General features: G+C 44.0%; 1 protein-coding gene across 1 annotated transcript in view; it reads right to left on the bottom strand.

The window, feature by feature from the left end:
- TULP4 (tubby like protein 4) overlaps positions 1-19,486 on the bottom strand; it is a 197,972-nt gene that overhangs the window by 27,504 nt on the left and 150,982 nt on the right. The window contains exons 5-7 of the mRNA XM_018053415.1: positions 5,701-5,881; positions 3,811-3,945; positions 687-853 (exon numbers count right to left, since the gene is read on the bottom strand). Coding sequence (XP_017908904.1) covers positions 687-853; positions 3,811-3,945; positions 5,701-5,881 — 483 coding nt within the window. The remainder of the gene's footprint in view (positions 1-686; positions 854-3,810; positions 3,946-5,700; positions 5,882-19,486) is intronic.

Raw genomic sequence — 19,486 nt, 5'->3', positions numbered from 1 at the left:
GTCCATGGGATCACAAACAGTTGGACATGACTGAACACACACACAACTACAAATTTCCTAAAATCTGGCACACCTAACTCTCTGATGAGCTGGGTCAGACTAGAACGTAAGTCCCTAGTTTATTATCACCCCCATCAACTCACTCTCAGACCTATCTCCACTATACCTCCATGAGAGTAGAATTGTGTCTCCCCTGTAATTGATCCACACCAGAAATGAGGCAGTCTACAGATTTCTGGGAAATAAGAACAAACAGAAAGGGGCCCACATGAGCACACTTTCTTAAAGATCTTTAAGCTTTTCTATTTATTGTTTAACAATAATTTAGCTTAAATGTAAAAGTATATTACTGGCATAACAAACAAAATCAGAGTAAATAAATGAAGATGAACCGTTTACTTCTCTGCAAGTTGCTGATTTTTACTTTGTAAAGATGATAAACACTAGCTCACTCTGCTTACTCACTGTCCACCATTTAGGAATAGAAATGGATACATTTTGGCTAAAAGGAAAAAACGTTTTCTTCCTCTTACTTCTTATACGTATAATTTAATTCATGGTCAACAAAAGATTAAAGTCTGCCAAAGATAATTACAATGAGTAGAAATAGTTCAGGAGTACTTAATGGAAGTTGGGGGCAAATTAACACACTGGTGTCACAGCGTGTGTCCGACACACGTCCTTACTTGCACAAGCGTGTCCAGGGTAAAGATGTGCTCCCCACGAACGTTGTAGAACTTGACCATGGCACTCTTCAGAAGGGGGCCACTGGAGAGGTCACTGAGCTGGCTTGGGCGCTCCATACCAGCAACTGCCAGGAGGTCTCCCTGCGTGCACCACTGGGCCACCACCTCTGAAACGACAAAGAGGGAGGCAGTCAACATGAGCTGGCGGTGGGTGGGGGTGGTGGTGTCCATCCTGAACTCTCATTTAAGTAGTTTAAGAAATGGAGCCACTGAGCACATACAACGGCTTCCAAGTTTCTCTTGTGAAGACAACAGAGACTCTGAACACAGATGTTCACTACATGGGTGGGGAGTACTCACTACATGGGAGGGGAGTGCTCACTACATGGGTGGGGAGTGTTCACTACATGGGAGGGGAATGCTTACTACATGGGAGGGGAGTGCTCAGTACATGGGAGGGGAGTGCTCAGGACATGGGAGGGGAGTGCTCAGTACATGGGTGGGGAGTGTTCACTACATGGGAGGCGAGTGCTTACTACATGGGAGGGGAGTGCTCAGTACATGGGAGGGGAGTGCTCACTACATGGGAAGGGAGCATTCACTACGTGGGTGGGGAGTGTTCATTACATGGATTCAGAGTGTTCATTACATGGATGGGGAGTGTTCATTACGTGGAAGAGGAGTGTGTATAACATGGGTGGGGAGTGTTCACTACATGGATGGGGAGTGCTCATTACATGGATTCAGAGTGTTCATTCCGTGGATGGGGAGTGTTCATTCCGTGGGTGGGGAGTGTTCATTACATGGATTCAGAGTGTTCATTACATGGATGGGGAGTGTTCATTATGTGGAAGAGGAGTGTTCACTACATGGGTGGGGTGTGTTCACTACCTGGATGGGAAGTGTTCATTACGTGGGTGGGGAGTGTTCATTCCGTGGGTGGGGAGTGTTCATTCCATGGATTCAGAGCGTGCATTCCGTGGGTGGGGACTGCTGTTTCCCCTGAAGCGCACCTAAACCCGGAGAAAACCACACGATGCATCTACTGCAGTACCGGCACTTCCAGGATGAGAAGGGCACAACTACGAGAGTGCAGGTCAGATCAGAGAACCCACCACTGTCCATCCTGAGTGTCCTTCCCTCTGCCGTGACCCCGACTCCCAGAGAGGACTCAGAGAGTTTACAAAAGCTCCAAGTGAAATGCAAATCAAGAGCAAAGCCTAAATTCAATTCATTCAATGTTCTGTGCACTACTAGACAGATGAAGTTCGCATAAAGGATAGGTCTGCATATCAAGGCCTTGACTTTCACCCAGCATCTGGGTGATGTGATGTGGGGTCTCAGAAAAGAAGATGATCCCTCTGCGGATGCCAGTGTCGTCACACACACTGTCACAGAGATGTGATGCTCACCTACGAGCCATTCAGGACCTAGAAGAAACGGCTGTCAGACATTGTGTCTAATTCCAACGTGAGCGATTCACTTATTCTTGCTGGTAAAGCAAGCTGCTGTTACAGTTAGATTTATAGCGTAGCTTGTTTTCCCTCAAGATCCTGAAACTGGATCTGGCTTATCCAGAGATCCCTGATTTCTGGAAGTCCATGGCCGATTCTGCAGAGAGGCTGGAGTTGAAAGGTGCACCCCCATGACAGGGATGGGTTTCAGAACTTGGTCTAGATTTCGGCAGTTCCTGAGCTCCACCTGTGAGCTCAGCAGCTCTGTCTCATTCACGTGCGGCACCGATTCTGTCATCAATACCGAGCACATTCTGAGGTCACCAAAGTTCCCCAGTTTCCCTGGAAGACTGAAAAGCAGTCCTGGGAGAAGACAGCAGTTCTGGACAAACACAACTTGGTGAAATCTCTACAACTGGAGACAGTAAAAGCATCAGTACATAGAGGGTTTTTCTTTTTCTTATAGACAGGTATAAATAAGCTTGAGTATTGGGTGGGCCCAAAACCCCATCCAGGTTTTTCCTAATAGGTAAGTGGGTGGTGATCCCCACAGGACAGGCCCAGACACACAAGCCATTCAAAAGATGCTCAGCAGCTAACACAGGGAAGCCCAAGGGCTCAAGGTGGCCGTTTGCTAGATGGCGACATCTGAGTAAGGATCTTAGTCCAAACGTTTATGAGCAAATGTGCAGGGATTTCTTTGGTGCAGTTATAACATTACATTGAGACAGCTGTAGTTCCCAAAGGTATATCATTCTTTTAAAAAGAGTAAGTTTCATAAGAATAATATCATTTCTTGTTCTGAAGATTATATAACCAGGAACATAAAAGGATGCAGAGACAAGTGTGGGCCCCTTGATATTAAGCATAAACCAGGCCTGCTCCACACGACAGGCATGCAGCTGTCGGGGAAGCCCGGCCCCGTCCCTTCCTGAGATGTCCACATTAATGACTCATCTATTAGCCAGTAGATGTGTGTGCACTGTGTGCGTGTGTGTGTGCGTGACTGTGCCCGCACATGTGCACCTGTGTCCAGAGACAGGGAGGGAAAGAGAAAAGGAAAAAGAAAGCAAAGGCTCCGGTTTGCCCCCCTCCACTCAGATCACAGCAGGCCCCTTTAGCATGGGGACTGGAGGCCGCCCTGGAGCTTCTGCACTGCACCATCCGACCCTGAAGAGGCAGACTGCTCTTCCGGAGGGTTCCTCAGAGCCACCACCTCAGCAGACTTCCTGAACTGCACATTTCACAACGTTCAGAATGCTGATGGACACCAACTTCCTCCTGAGACACCACTTCCTACTGCCCCCTCAGGAGGCCGTCAGCGCTGACCGCTGACCTTCACACGGATGCCTCAATTTGACAGGTTTGTCATAACCACCAGCTCCTCAAGAAGCCTCAGAACCCTGGGGGCTTCTGTGTGTTGTCTGGAGGCGAGCAGCCCCTGTCTGAGAGGACCGCTCCTCCCGAGAAAGGGAGGTGAGGACGAAGTGACTGTTGGGAGTGCTTTCTCAAGATGAGACTAGACAGGAATCGACTGGTCAGACAAGCAGAGGAGCGAGAGAAAAGACCTCACGGACAGACTCCATTAAGCCCCGCAGAGGGGACTGCAGAGGCCAGTGGTCAGCAGGCCTGGGAGTGATGCCCAGCTCGCAAGGCGGGCTGCTCCGTACCTTTCAGCCCCGACTGGATGATGGTGGGAGACAAGTCGTCGTAGCTGTTCATCAGGCTGATGTCTCCAGAGGTGAAGCTGACGGTGAGCAGGGGCTTGATGTTCTGCACCGGGATGGGGTACGCTGCCGGACCATCTGCGGGAACAGAAGTGCCGGGTGAAAATGAGGTGACAAGCACATGACCCGAACCCAGGCCTGCACGTGCAGCCCTGAGGATGCCTGGAAACCGCTAACGGTGCAGGCGAGACCCTGGGCTCGGCAGGTCACCCAGGAAGGCGGTGCTGCATAGCATCAGGCTCTAACCACATGGGCACGGGGGGAGCCTGGGATGAGAGGCGGTGGGGACAGCAGCCCTGCGGGCACTGGGCGGGGCTCCCTGGGCTCTGGGTGCCCTGCTGAGAGTTTACCAACTTGCGTGTTTCTGGTGATGTGCAAATGTGGATTACTTTAACGTCACATGACATTTTCTTAATCCTGGTCCAATGTACCGAAAGCTGCCTTTCAACACTGGACGTACCTTCACTGAACATTACAGGCATCAAGCAGCCACCATGAGTTGTTTTTACCAGAAGAGACCCCACATCTGGAGGAGGCCCAGATCGGCTGTGGCTGATGCCCAGTGTGCGTGAGTGTGAGGAGATGTGTGTGTGTATATGTGTGTATATTAAGGAAGGAGCCCTGAGGGGTGCTCCTCTGTGTCCACCCCTTGCAGTGGGTCAGCCTGACACCTGCTCAGCCCACCTGTGGAGGCTCTTGTAATAATTGATTTCTGCTTCACTTTTAAGATGCTGGAGGTACTGACCTCTGTGCTCAAATTCCCAAGGTCACCAGGAACACCCTGCTCTCTCTGAAGGCAAGTTTCAGTCTCCTCCAAACTGCCCCAGTGCTTCTGAGGAGGGGAACTGGTTAGAGTGCAGCTGGGAACTAATGCTGCTCTTAGACTTCACCTGGACTTGCTCCATCACCTTGGTCTCTGGACCCTGTTTCTCTCCTAGTAAGAGGGGAAGAGCAAGTATGCATTCAACCCAGTAAGTTCTGTTTTAAAAGTATGCTGAGCCCAGTGTTGAAAGACACCAACTGGATCACTGCCACTGGCAGTCAGTCCTTCTCACTCACTATTCATCAGACCATCTACTTTAAAAAAAAGAGGCTTTTTAAAAGGAGCAAGGATGGGACCCCAGGGGAGAGTCAGAGCCCTGAGGGGGCATGCTGAGGGCTGACAGTGGGGACGGCAAGGCCAGCACCCACCCCCAAAGCTTCTGCTCTGGGGCCTCAGGCATGCTCAAGGTGGTGGGGGGAGGCAGAACCCGAAATCACTACCAAGGGGCTGAAACCATCTATCATGACTGGGTCAAATGTTCACAAACTCAGATGTCATCTACTCTAACATCACTGTAAGGCTTGGAGGCAGTAGGGTGAGAGCAGTGGGTTCTTCTGAACTGAGCAAGGGAAGAATCTGCCTGAAATAAACAGGTAGGGACATGGCATCCAGGCCAACGTGCTGGCCTTCGTCACAGGCACAACTAATCCTTTCCTCACATAGCCAGGGTCATCGGCTTCAGTAATGTTATGGATCTAGAGCGCTATGGGTTAGGCCGTAGGAACAGCACAGCAGTTTTCACCTTCAGCTCTGTTTCTCCCTAGGCACCAGGCACCCCCCTCAACACCCCAGGGTCACAGAAATGGCCATCAGTCTTGTTCTGCATCTAGGGAAACCAATGGAGGGCCAAGCCACCCGACCAGTCATTCTGCGCAAAGGGATGGCAGAGAGGCAGGTGATGGACCCGTCCAGGTCAGAGACTGGGTGGGCTGGCTCTGCCCTGCACTCCGCTGAGAACCCTGCCCAACGGGAAGGGATCCTTCTCCTTCCTGCCCTCCCTGCAGGGCCACCTTGGGGCGGGGAGTAGTCGTCCGAGTCGGTGTCGCTCTCGCTGCTGTCCTCCACCAGGAAGGCGGGGTAGTTCCAGGACATGCTGAGGATGCCGTCCGACTCGTGCAGCAGGACGTGGGCCAGCATCCGGCCGTGACAGTCCATGACGATCACCTGCCCGTCGGCGGTGCCGAACAGTACCTGCAGCAGAGGAGCAGGACCTCCGATGGGCGGGCAGAGAGGACAGCGGTTGTGGCCCCACCCCACTCCCACCTCTACGTGTTCACAGGACACAGTACCTAAGAACTGGAAGAAGAGACCAGCTAAGCAACAGAGGGATACACAAAGCTTGTTAGCTGGCTCTTTCTGGAAGAATTTTAGTCCTCTGTTAGCGAAAGGGAACTAGTGCTGTAATAAATATGGTATGTGGACGCTTTCGAATAATGTCAAAATCACTGTGTCACATTTTGTGAGTTTTGTTTTTTTTTTCAGTTGGAGGAGGGGGGTCAAGAGGAAGATAATATTCTCTTATTTTTCTCTCTCTAAAAAAAAGCAGCATCAGAGGATCATCATATGCAAGTGTACGTAAGCCCGTTTATCTTGTGTTTCATTTCACTGAGAACAGTATCAGGGTTGATGTATTTAAGTAATAATGTTATAGTAAATTAATGGTATTAATACATTAAGTGCTTACTTTGTACTAAGCACAATTCTAACAAAGTTTACCTCATCAACTGTCTGAATAATCCTGCCAGCTAAGCGCCAGCACTGCTGGCATGGAGCTGAGATGGGACTGACGCCTTGTGTACTGAGGGCTGCTCCTGGGGGTCCCCTCAGTCACCCACCCCGAGCACATTCTCAGGCGTGTGCTGGGGTGCGGGCAGGCACATGGCCAAGGCTAGGGTACAAGCAGGCAGAGGAAGGCTGGACGCGGGGGTGGGGGGGATGGTGGGCGCCCTCCCTCAGAGCGGCAGAGGAGCTGCTCACAGCTGCTGGAAGCCCCCCGATAGGCGTCATTCTGATGGGTGGCCCTGAAATCTTTGTATCTTTTGTGTCTAATGAGAATTCTCTAATCGTCAGCAACTCATTGTGAGAACCATGCAAGTTATTTCCACTTTATAGATGCAGAAACAACTTAACAGAGCTCAAGTAAGTTGACAAAGTCATTAAGTGGTCAAGCCAGGGCTATTTACCTAGAAAGACCAGGATTTACATAAAAAGAAAGTTATTTTAGACTTTTTAGGTCCATGACTCTTTCTGCTTTTAAGATTTTGACACTGAGCTTTTGGAGGTCAAAGACTGTCCACAGTTGTACCCCTGGGACCTAACAAGAGCTTTGGGTACAGTGGACATTAAATAAGTATTTATGGTTACATGAGTGAGTTAAAGTCAGTGACAATCAGAAGGCAATCTTAGGACATAAATCCAGATGATTAAGAGAGATTAACTGCAAAAGAAGATATATTTCATTTAAGCAGTAATAAGCTGACAGAGCTGTTGAGATAAACCAATTGTCCATCAAATACTCCTTTAAACATGAGCTACATTTTAATGACTGGAAAGTAAGAAAAAAAAAAGAAAGAAAGCTGAAACAGTTTTCCTTCAGGGCTGGTGATGAATCATATTGAATGCTGCTTACAGGAAAAAGAGATAAGTTGTACTAGGAACAGAGTAAAAGTCATTTTAGGAAAAGCTGAATTCTTGGCTGCCAACACTGAAAATGAGTATCCACTAGCATGCCCACGAGGACCTCATGAGACCCGGGCTGGGGAGGCGGACACGGCAGGTGTCTCCTGAGCAGTCCGCAGTGCAGATGAAGATGGAACCTGACCTCTTATAACTTCAACTACAATTTGCATATTTCAGAGGAAGAAGATGTATCGGAAGCCCTCTAAAGTGACATCCCAGGATGCAGGCTTCTATTCTCTGCTTCCCACATCCTCACTCACTTGTTCAAGCACGTCTCAAGGGCGGTGCCATACCTTGGATAATGTGAAGGGGTTATTTCACCAGTTATGACTTTGTTTCTCATAAACATAGCTCATGAGCAGGCAACAGCAAACAGTTATTCTTCTCAAGTCCCCAGAATTAAATGTGTCTCAACCCCAAACACGCTCCCTGGCCCCTTCCAATGCAGTTCCCAGTCTCCACTGGCATGGCGACCCTCAGTATTCTTGCGTCTTACTGTGTGGTTATCTGATCTGTCTGGCTCCCATGCTAGACTTAAGCTTTTCAGGATATGGACTGTGTCTGCTCTCACTGCGCTCTCCCCAGGGCCTGTCCTCAAGAGGACACACAGCAGCCTCTGTGAAGGGAGGGAGGAAATGAAGCATCGTTTGAGTAACACATTTTTCCATTTTGGAGAACAGACACCATCTAATTCCTGAATGAAGGACTGGTGGCTTAGTGAGTTTTCAGTGTTCAACATCACACTAAAGCAAAAGAGGACAAAGAGAACCAGCCTCCAAATTCCCCAACATTAATCAACTCTGACTACAGCTCTTTTGGAAGTTAATGCACTATTAAGATCAGGGAGAAGGAAAAAGGCATCCCTAATGCTTGAGCTGTCAAGCAGTGATGGAGGAAGTTACTCTGTTTTGGAATAAGTATGTCAGATAACTGAAGAACACTGACGTGATATAAAATCAGATTTCTGAAGATCTCCTCTATTATAAGTTCTTTAAATGCCTCACCACTTTGAATGAGATAAAGCTTCTCTGAGCCAAGGACTTCAAAGGAACAAGATCGCAAAGTCTAAACAATCATGAATCCACATATGGGCAAAAGCATCACTCTCTGCAGCCTCTCCTCCCTGTTCTGGGGCTCTGGACAGACTGGTCTGGCTCCTCTTGCCCAGGCTTGGTCTCCTCCTTTAGGCTTGGCCCAGACCCTTTCCCCTCTCTAGGAGGTCACAGTCATGTCCATGGCCTGGCTTGCTCCCTGTCCAGGCCATTCCCCTAAGCTCCAGACTCACACACTCCAACTGCCTGCCAGCCATCGACCCCTGGATGTGTTAAAGGCCAGGCCCGTCAGAGTCAACCTGTCCCTGATGAGGTGCATGACCTCGTCTGTCCCCTGGCCAACACACACAGCAGGTCCTCTCCTGGCAGAGACTGTGGTTTGTGCTTTTTCTCTGGTGTCCAGTACGGGGTCTGGTATGTAACGGGCTCAGACATCACGTGTCAAGGCTTTTGAGACCCACCACACAGACTTGTCCTCACTCTAGCCATGGTCCCTACAGTACTCTGTTTCTGCGGCACCATGAGCTTCCGAGGGCAGGTCTGCAGCCATAGGCTCTCACCTGCTGCCAGTCACCAGTGGACACTCAGTGACTCTCAGTAAATGCATTTCTGCCCAAAGCTTTAGCCTTTGCTCAAGTTTTTTCCTACACATGAACAGCTTCTTTCTTTTCTTCTTTTAACTAGATCAATGCTCATATTTTCCCATAAAACTGGCCTCTAAAACACTTTTAGTTATAGATAGTTTAAATTTCTGTCTCAGGTTTTCCCTCCTATTTCTGCTGGACTGCAGGCTTCACAGAGGGGTGGAGATAATGGTCCCTCTGTAATATGCACACTAAGAACCAAAGGTGGTAGAAATCTGCCAGCCCTTGGGTTCAATGGCTGTCCCTCTGGACAGGGGACACTGCTTCAGGGCAGTGCTTAATACCATTGCTATGTTTTTAAAAAATTATGGTATCCACATACAATCTCTCCATTCTAAACTATTTTTAGATGTAATCATTTTAAAATGTAACACAATTATCCCCAGCAATTTAAAATGAACTAAGCCGCAGGAAGAAGACAGAAAATCATTCAAAAGATTTATGTTTTGCAACCAGTGACGATGTATCATCAGTACCTTTATCTCTGAAGACTGGTCCTCATCTAAATACTTGAATAAAGACCATGTTAGGAAATTTCAACTATAAAAATATATGCTTATGTAAACGCAGTAGAGTTCAACGAGTAGCATACAAACTAGTCGCAAAAGGAGCCGATTTTTCCCATTTATTTGCTTTTGTGATTTAAAGCTGGGGGAGAGGATGACAAAGTTACTATTAAATTCTGACTATAGGCATACCTTATTTTATTATACTTTGCATATATTGTATTTTTTTTAAACTAAAGGTTTGTAGCAACCCTGCATCAAGCTAGTCTGTCCATGCTGTTTTTCCAATATGATTTGTATCTGTGTAATATTTTGATAATTCTCACAGTATTTCAAACTTTTTCATTATTATATTTGTCATGGTGATCTGAGACCAGTGACCTTTGATACTGACTATTGTAATTCTTTTGGGAAACCAAGTCCCTGTAAGATGGTAAACTTGATTATTTAAATGACAACAAAGGCTCTAGAATATGACATAAACTTAGTTGATAAAGCAAGGGTTTGTGGGAACTGACTGATTTTGAAAGAAGTTCTCCTCTGTATAGAAAGCTATCAAACACAGCACTGCATGCTACAGAGAAATGGTTCATGCAAGGAAGAGCCAATTAATGTGGCAAGCTTCACTGCTGTCTCATTTTAAGAAATGGCCACAGCCACCCCCACATTTAGCAACCACCACCCTGAGCAGTCAGCAACCATCAAAACTGAGACAAGGCCCTCTGCCAACAAAAAGATTACCACTTGCTCAGATGATAGCATTTTTCTTTTTAGCAATAAAGTATTTTAAAATTAAAGTATATACATTTTTTTCTTTTAGACATAATGTTATTGCATAATTTTAATAGACTACAGTATAGTAAAAACTTAATTTTTGTATGCACTGGGAAACCAAAAAATGTATCTGCTTCACTGTAGTGCAATGGTCTGAAACCAAATCCACAATACCTGAGAGATGCCTGCAGCTGGTGTCAAGTGCCTACATGCACGGCCATGGAGGGTGGGGAGGGGAGTGTAGTAACATCCTTTTGCTCCTTGGCAGGAATCTTCTGTCCTGAGATGCACTGAAGTAACACTTTGGTTTTGAAAGACCTCCTTGTCGGCTTCAAAACACTAGCTTTCAAATGTGCTTCAAGGCCAGATTTGAGCATTTTGTGACTAATATTTTTCAGTATTTTTTCAGCCACTAACATCAGACAGTTGCAAAGGACAGAACTGCTCAACTGATTAACAGAGTCTTTCCTGGTTCAAAAAAAAAAAAAAGGATAAAATATAACTTCACAATTGATTCTAATAATCATTTCTAAAACAGGCATTTTAAGACTTATTCTGATAAACATGGGAAAGAAATCTAGCCCCAAACAGCTATAATAAAAATTCGTATCTCTGGGCTAAACATGTAATTTTGAAGTAGTTTCATCTCCTCACTGCAGGATAACTGCTTATAAACTAACCCATAAAGAAGAGAACCTACTCTATGTTTAAAGATTTTCAGAGAAGGAGATAGTCTATCCACCTCAGGTACTGACTTTAACATTAAATAATTTTCACTGCTATAACATTCTTCCCCAAATCTTTCAGGTTCCATTTTAAAGTTTATTCATCCTTTTAAGACACCTGCGCATTATTTCTGGGGAGTGGAGGGGAACAGTCTGACTACAGGAGTAATTTAAAAACACATTTAACTAGGATACCTCTGGAAGGACACACAAGTAATTGGAAACACTAATCACCTCTAGGGACAGAAGTGGGTGGCTGGGGGTAGTGGGGAGAAAGGGAACTTTTCATCATATATCCTTTTAAACATTTAGGATTATACACCATGTGAGTACGCTATTGAAATATACTTAAGTACACATGGAATGAAGTAGAGAGAAAAGGTTCAGGAATACAGCTCCATTATCAGATCTCTGGAGCTGGATGAAAGGTGCTGGGCCTGTTTGCTGAAGATCATCTTAAGTCTACTGGCAAAACATGCTTTCCTTTGCAAAGAACTCAGAATTGGGAGTTGGCTTGCTAGGGGTCTGGTTTTATTTTGATTCCTAACTACTTATGTCACTTTGAATTGATCATTTGCCTTCCTGAGTACTGTTCTCATCTTAATCTAAAAAAAGTTGTATTAGATGAGTTCTCAAATTCTTTCCTGTTTCAAAAGGCTCCAACTCTTTCAATAAATATCTAAATACATTTCTCATTATGTGGAAACAGTCATTTTTTCCTGTGGCTACTAATAAACTTCCTTAACAAAAGGGCTAAAAGGAAATGATTTCCTGGTCTGAGGAGACTGAAAACCTTGTGACTCAACAGAAGAGGTCAGGATGCGCAGTGATGGGGGTGGGCCCAACAGCGCCTGTGGCTGCTGTCGAAGGTCCGCGAAGCCGACACCAGTCAGGGAGGCAAGATCAGATTTTATCCAGGAATCACTACTGCAGGACAAGGAGCTGATCTCAACTACCACTTGTGCAGACATGACTGGGAGAAGGGGAGAGGGGAAGAGGAGGGAGGCGGGGTGCTGAATCTTGTCAAATGCTTTGTCTGCATCTACTGAGATGACCATATGGTTCTTATCCTGTATTTTGTTAATGGGTGTATTACAGTGATTGATTTTTGTATGGTGAACATCTTGGCATTCCAGGGATAAACCCCACTTGACTGTTGTGTGAGATTTTATTAATGAGCTGTTTCACTCAGTTTGCCAGTATTTTGTTGTGGATTTTTGCATCTATGTTCATCAGGGATATTGGTCTGTAATTTTCTTTCCTTATAGTGTCTTTGTCTGGCTTTGGTATCAGGGTGATGGTGGCCCAATACTATAAAGCTTTTAGAGGAAAACATAGGCAGAACACTGACTGACTAAATGATAGTAGTAACTTTTTCAACTCATCTCCTAGGGTAATGGAAATAAAACAAAAATAAACAAATGGGACCTAATTACAAAGCTTTTGCATAGCAAAGGAAATCACAAACAAAATGAAAAGACAACCTACAGAATGGGAGAAAATGATGCAACCGACAACGGATTAATGTTCCAAAATTTACAAACAGTGTGTGCAGCCCAATATCCAAGAAACCAAACAACCCAATCAAAAAATGGGCAGAGGATCTAAACAGATGTTTCTTCAAGGAAGACATACAGAGGGCCAAGAGGCACATGAAAAGACATTCAACATCACTTTTAGAGAAATGCAAATCAAAACTATAATGAGGTATCACCTCACACCCAGTCAGAAAGGCAATCATGAAAAAATCTACAAACAGGGCCTCCCTGGTGGCTCAGTGATGAAGAATCCGCCTGCCAATGCAGGAGACATGGATGCAAGCCCTGATCAGGGAAGACCCCACATACTGTGGAGCAGCTAAGCTCGTGTGCCCCAAGCACTGAACCTGTGCTCTAGGGCCTGGGAGCCGCAACTATGCCACCCACGTGCTGTAACTGCTGAAGGCTGCATGTCCTAGAGCCTGTGCTCGGCAACAAGCGAAGCCACCACAATGAGATGCCCACGTGTCGCAGCGAGAGAGCAGCCCACTCGCCACAACTAGAGAAGAACCTTGCACAGCAAGGAACACCAGCACAGTCATAACTAAATAAATAAATAAAAAATTTTTTTAAATCTACAAAGAATAAATGCTGGAGAGGGTGTGGAGAAAAGGGAACCTTCCTATACTGTTGTTCGGAATGTAAATTGGTATAGCCACTGTGGAGAACACTGATGGAGGTTCCTTAAAAAGTTAAAAATAGAACTATCCTATGATCCAACAACAGCATATTAAAAAGCAGAGATATTATGTTGCTGACAAAGGTCCGTCTAGTCAAACCTATGGTTTTTCCAGTACTCATGTATGGATGTGAGAGCTGGACCATAAAGAAAGCTGAGCACCAAAGAATTGATGGAAGCAGTCTGTGACATATTATACTATGTATATAATTATTATTAAAATAAACTTGATGTGTTTGAGATAAAAAAACACAAACATATCTGTTAGGTCTACTTGGTTTATAGTGTTGTCAAAGGGCACTGTTTCTCTATGGATTTTCCATCTGTGTGTTCTATCCAGTATTGAGAGTGGCAGTGAAGTCTCCTACATTACTGGATTGCTGTCTGTTTAGGTTGCTGCAGAAGTAACTGTGGTTTTGCATTGTTGAACTTTGCTGTTTGATATTAAAATACATTCTTAAATGTGGTTATGTTATACATCATCTTAATGTGCATTTTTCACTTTATTTTTTGCTAATGACTTGCTGTTTGTTTTATATTTATTTAGACTAGGGAAATGATATTAAACAAAAAGCAAATTTGAGCAATTTTCTTATTCGAGTTCAAAATGGGTAGTAAAGCAGCAGAGACAACTCACAATATCAACAACACATCTGGCCCAGGAACTGCTAACTAATGTACAATGCAGTGGTGAGTCAAGAAGCTAGGCAAAGGAGATGAGAGCCTTGAAGATGAGGAGAGCAGTGGCTGGTCATTGGAAGTTGACAACGACCAACTGAGAGAATCACTGAAGCTGATCCTCTTACAACTACACAAGAAGTCGCTGAAGAACTCAATGTTGACCATTCTATAGTCGTTAGGCGTTTGAAGCAAACCGAAATAGTGAAGGGGTTCCCAGGTGGCGCTAGTTGTAAAGAACCCACTTGCCAGTGCAGGAACTATAAGAAATGTGGGTTCAATCCCTGGAGAAGGGCATGGCAACCAACTTCAGTGTTCTTGCCTGGAGAATCCCGTTGAGAGACGAGCCTGGCAAGCTACAGTCCATAAGCTCATAAGTGGGTGCCTCATGAGCTGACCCAAAATTTAAAAAAATACTGTTGGTTCCAAATAGGAAAAGGAGTACGTCAAGGCTGTATAATGTCACCCTGCTTATTTAACTTATATACAGAGTACATCATGAGAAACGCTGGACTGGAAGAAACACAAGCTGGAATCAAGATTGCCGGGAGAAATATCAATAACCTCAGATATGCAGATGATACCACCCTTATGGCAGAAAGTGAAGAGGAGCTAAAAAGTCTCTTGATGAAAGTGAAAGAGGAGAGTGAAAAAGTTAGCTTAAAGCTCAACATTCAGAAAACGAAGATCATGGCATCTGGTCCCATCACTTCATGGGAAATAGATGGGGAAACAGTGGAAACAGTGTCAGACTTTATTTTTGGGGGCTCCAAAATCGCCGCAGATGGTGACTGTAGCCATGAAATTAAAAGACGCTTACTCCTTGGAAGAAAAGTTATGACCAACCTAGATAGCATATTCAAAAGCAGAGACATTACTTTGCCGACCAAGGTCCGTCTAGTCAAGGCTATGATTTTTCCTATGGTCGTGTATGGATGTGAGAGTTGGACTGTGAAGAAGGCTGAGAGCTGAAAAATGGATGCTTTTGAACTGTGGTGTTGGAGAAGACTCGAGAGTCCCTTGGACTGCTAGGAGATCCAACCAGTCCATTCTGAAGGAGGTCAACCCTGGGATTTCGTTGGAAGGAATGATGCTAAAGCTGAAGCTCCAGTACTTTGGACACCTCATGTGAAGAGTTGACTCACTGGAAAAGACTGTGATGATGGGAGGGACTGGGGGCAGGAGGAGAAGGGGACGACCGAGGATGAGATGGCTGGATGGCATCATGGACTCAATGGACGTGAGTCTGAGTGAACTCCGGGAGATGGTGATGGACAGGGAGGCCTGGCGTGCTGCGATTCATGGGGTCGCAAAGAGTTGGACACGACTGAGCGACTGAACTGAACCGAACTGTTGTATTGAAGTGTTGTCTTCTCTTATTTTACACAACAACCATGAACCATTTCTCAACTGGATTGTGACCTGTGGTGAAATGTGTCATTTTACATGACAACCAGTGATGACCATCTCAGGGGCTAGCTGAGAAGCTTGAAAGCACTCCCTAAAGCCAACTTGTACCCAAAAAAGGTCATGATCATTGTTTGGTGGTCCGCTGCTGGTCTGATCCACCGCAGCTTTCTGAGTCCCAGTGAAACCATTACATCTGAGAAGTATGCTCAGCAAATGGAAACGCACTAAACTGCATGGCCTGCAGCCAGCACTGGTCAACAGAATGAGTCCAATTCTCCATGACAAAACCCGACCACATGTCGCACAACTAATGCTTCAAAAGTTGAATGAATTGGGCTATTAAGTTTTGCCTCATTTACTCTATTCACCTGATCTCTCAACAACCTACTATCACTACTTCAAGCATCTTGACAACCTTTTCCAGGGAAAATACTTCCACAACCAGCAAGAGGCAGAGAATGCTTTCCAAGAGTTTGCTGAATCCTGAAGCATGGATTTTTATGCTACAGTAATAAAGAAACTTATTTCTCATTGGTAAAAATGTGTTGATTGTAATGGCTCCTATTTTGATTAATACACGTTTCAGCTTAGTTATGATGATTTTAAATTCATGGTCCAAAATCGCAATTACCTTCTCACCAACCTTAATATTTCTAGTACTTCTCCTTTCACTTGTGTCAGTGTTTGCTTTGTATAATAATTGAGTGTTCTATATATTTAGGTGCTCTTCTAGTGTATGCATATATATTTACAATTGTTATTTCTTACTGGTAAGTTGACCCTTTTGCCTTTATGTTTTTCCTTATCTCTTGTGACAGTCCTTAACATCTATTCTGTGTGATATAATTACAGTCATCTTTGTTCCCTTTTGGTCATCATTTGCATGGAATACCTTTTTCCATCTCTTCACTTTCAGCCTATATATATCTTCAACCTGAAGTGAGTCTCCTACAGGAAGCATATAGTTGGACCTTGTTTTTGTTTTTTTCAGCAGACCAGCTACTTTGTGTCTTTTTATTAGGGAGTTTAATTCATTTACATTTAAAGTCATTATTAATAGGGAAGGACTTATTATTACTATATTGTTAACTGTTTTCTGTCAATCTTTTAGTTCGTTTGTCCCTCTTTTCCTCTCTTGCTATCTTCCTTCGTGTTTCATTGATTTTTTTTTATATTCATATGCTTGGATTTCTTTTTCTTTTTCATATCATCTAGAAGAATATTTTTCGTTCACATGGAGCTTACATGAAATAAATTATAGCTAATGTCAGTCTATTTTAAACTCCTAACAACTATAGTTGCATAAAACTCTACTTCTAATTATTTCATTCCACTGCATTTACTGATGTCACAATTTCTATATTTTTACATTGTGTATTCCCAGATACAGTCATTTTTAATAGTTATCTTTTAAGCTTTCTTATAACTAAAAGGGGTATATCCATCACCATTATAGTAACGAAAGTCTGCATTTGTCTATACCTTTATTAGCAAGTTTTCTACTTTCATATTTTTGTTTGCCATCCTTTCATTTCAACTTAAAGAATTCCCTTTAGCATTTGTTGTAAGGCAGGTGTAGTGGTGATGAACTACTTTAGCTTTCGTGTGTCTATGAAAGCCTTTATCTCTCTATCACTTTTGAAGTACAGTTTTGCAAGGTATGGTATTCTTGATTAGTAGTTTTTTTCACTTAGCATTTTGAATATATAGTCACATCCCCTTTTGGACCGCAAGGTTCCTACTGAAAAGTTCACCAATAGGTTTATGGAGTCTCCTTATACGAGACAAGTTGCTCTTATTCTCGCCAATTTTAAAATCTGCTTTGTCTTTGGACTTCCGATGACCTGATTATGATGTATGCTGGTGTGTACTTCTCTAAGTTCACCTTATTTGGGAACCATGAGGATCACTGAATCTGTATGTCTATTCCCCAGATTTGGGGAGTTTTCAGCAATTATTTCTTTGTGTAAACAGTCTGCCCCTTTCTCTCTCTTTTCTTCTGAGACTCCCATAATACACACATTGGTCCATGTAATGGTATCCCACAAGTCTCTCAAGTTTTCTTCATGCTTTCACTTCTTTTTTCTCCTCTGATTAAATATTTATTTCCAATGATCCATCTTCAAGTATGCTGCTGATTTCTACTGCTTCATCTAATCCGCTGCTGAAAGCCTCCAGTATATTTTTTCATTTCAGTTATCATACACATCGGCTACTTAATTTCTACTTTAAAACCATTTGAAAGTCTCACTTGGTTCATGCATTTTCTCTTTAACTCACTGAGCATCTTTATGACTGCTATTTTAAATTCTCTGTCAGGTAAATTTATATCTCCATTTCACTGGGGTCAGTTTCTGGAGAGTTATCTTATACCTTCTGGACTTATTTCCCTGTTTCTTATTTTTTTTCCCTGTTTCTTAATTTTTCTTGACTCTCTACGTTGGTGTCTCTGCATCAGACAAAATTATCACCTCTTCCAATTTTCATGGACTAGGTTTGGCTTCCCTGGTGGCTCAGACGGGAAAGCGTCTGCCCTCAATGAAGGAGCCCTGGGTTCGATCCCTGGGTCGGGAAGATCCCCTGGAGAAGGAAACGGCAACCCACTCCAGTACTCTTGCCTGGAAAATTCCATGGACAGAGGAGCCTTGTAAACTACAGTCCACGGGGTCGCAAAGAGTCGGGCACGACTGAATGACATCACTTCACTTCACTTCAGGCTTGTAAAAAAGAAGATTCTCACTACTCAGCCTGTTTAGTGATTCTGGAAGTTGCTCCAACCATCATACTAGTGCAAACCACCATCTTTGTTCTTAGTGACCCCAAGATGTATGGAATATGCTGGGTTCTGTCAGTGTTCTAATTCAAAAGCCAGTCCCCTGGGCAGCCCTAAGGAAATCTGAACACTGGACACATGGTCCAACTCTTTCCTACCCTCTGCTTTTAACGTAGTAGCTGAAATCTGGGGCTTCCTCACCAACTCACTCTGTACTGGGCCAGGAGAAGGGGCTGTCTTGAATATGCTAGTTCAAACTGTCATCTTTTTTCTCAGCGGCCCCTGGTGTTCCATCAGCCCTTTGAGACAGATAAGATAGAAGCCAGTGGCTTAGGCCACATCCAGAAAAAAATCAAAACATCAGACATATGATCCAGTTCTTTCCTTCTCTTCCCAGGGAGAGCTTGAAGCTGGGGGTTTTCTCCCAATTATATGGCACTTTGCCAGGGGTAGTGATTACGGCAAATCAAGTTTTTCTACCAGCTCTGATGTGGCCAGTTTCATAATGCATTAGGGGTACAGAAGCCTCTCAACTAGCTTCTGGATTTCTCACAAAGGGAATTGATCAGTATATTATTGATTTTGTATCTATGTTGAAGAAAGGAGGTTCCAGAGCTTGTTATTCTGCCATTCAGCTAACATCACTCTTGTTGAACATAATCTTTAGACGTTGTATTTAACAACAGCCAGCGTACACAAATAACTGCCTCCCATCTCTCATTCTTAACTTTAAAAATTTCAAGGAAGTTTTTATTTAGTGTATTTTAAATTCACCTATACCGAGTGTTCTATACAGTAATTCTTCAATGATCTGAGTTCAGAGATAACAAAGAGCAACTTAATTTTTAAACATCTTAGTTGCCAGTGTCACTCAACCAAAACAGCACAGAATAGTACACAGTAGTTTGGCCTATTTTTGCTAAAAAAAAAATTATTTTCTCCTATGAAGCGTTCAATAGGATATCCAGAACACACACACACAAGCAAAATCCAAAAAACTTTATAAACAGTATTAACAGTATTACAAAGATAGCCATAAAGGGTGGCAGCCATCTCCTGATTTCCTTTCCTGAGTATGTTTCCCTTATTTTCCTTAATTATTACGTACATCTTCCTTGCATGTTTTTGGCAAGAGTCATTTCTATATATGTTCAGTTCAAGGCTTAAAATAAAGATGAGCTTCCCTTTTACAGCACTTTTGTAGTACATGCACCACTAAAAAGTCATGGGAAAATCAAATGGGAAGGGAGGGAGAAGAATCACTTTTTCCACTGGTCAGATTAAATCTAACATCAAAGCTATGTTTCCACAAGTAGGCAGGACCTCTACTCCCCAGGG

Source organism: Capra hircus, chromosome 9, assembly GCF_001704415.2.
Source record: "Capra hircus breed San Clemente chromosome 9, ASM170441v1, whole genome shotgun sequence".
NCBI classification, from domain to species: domain Eukaryota; kingdom Metazoa; phylum Chordata; class Mammalia; order Artiodactyla; family Bovidae; genus Capra; species Capra hircus.
This window is presented reverse-complemented; position numbering and strand designations above follow the sequence as displayed.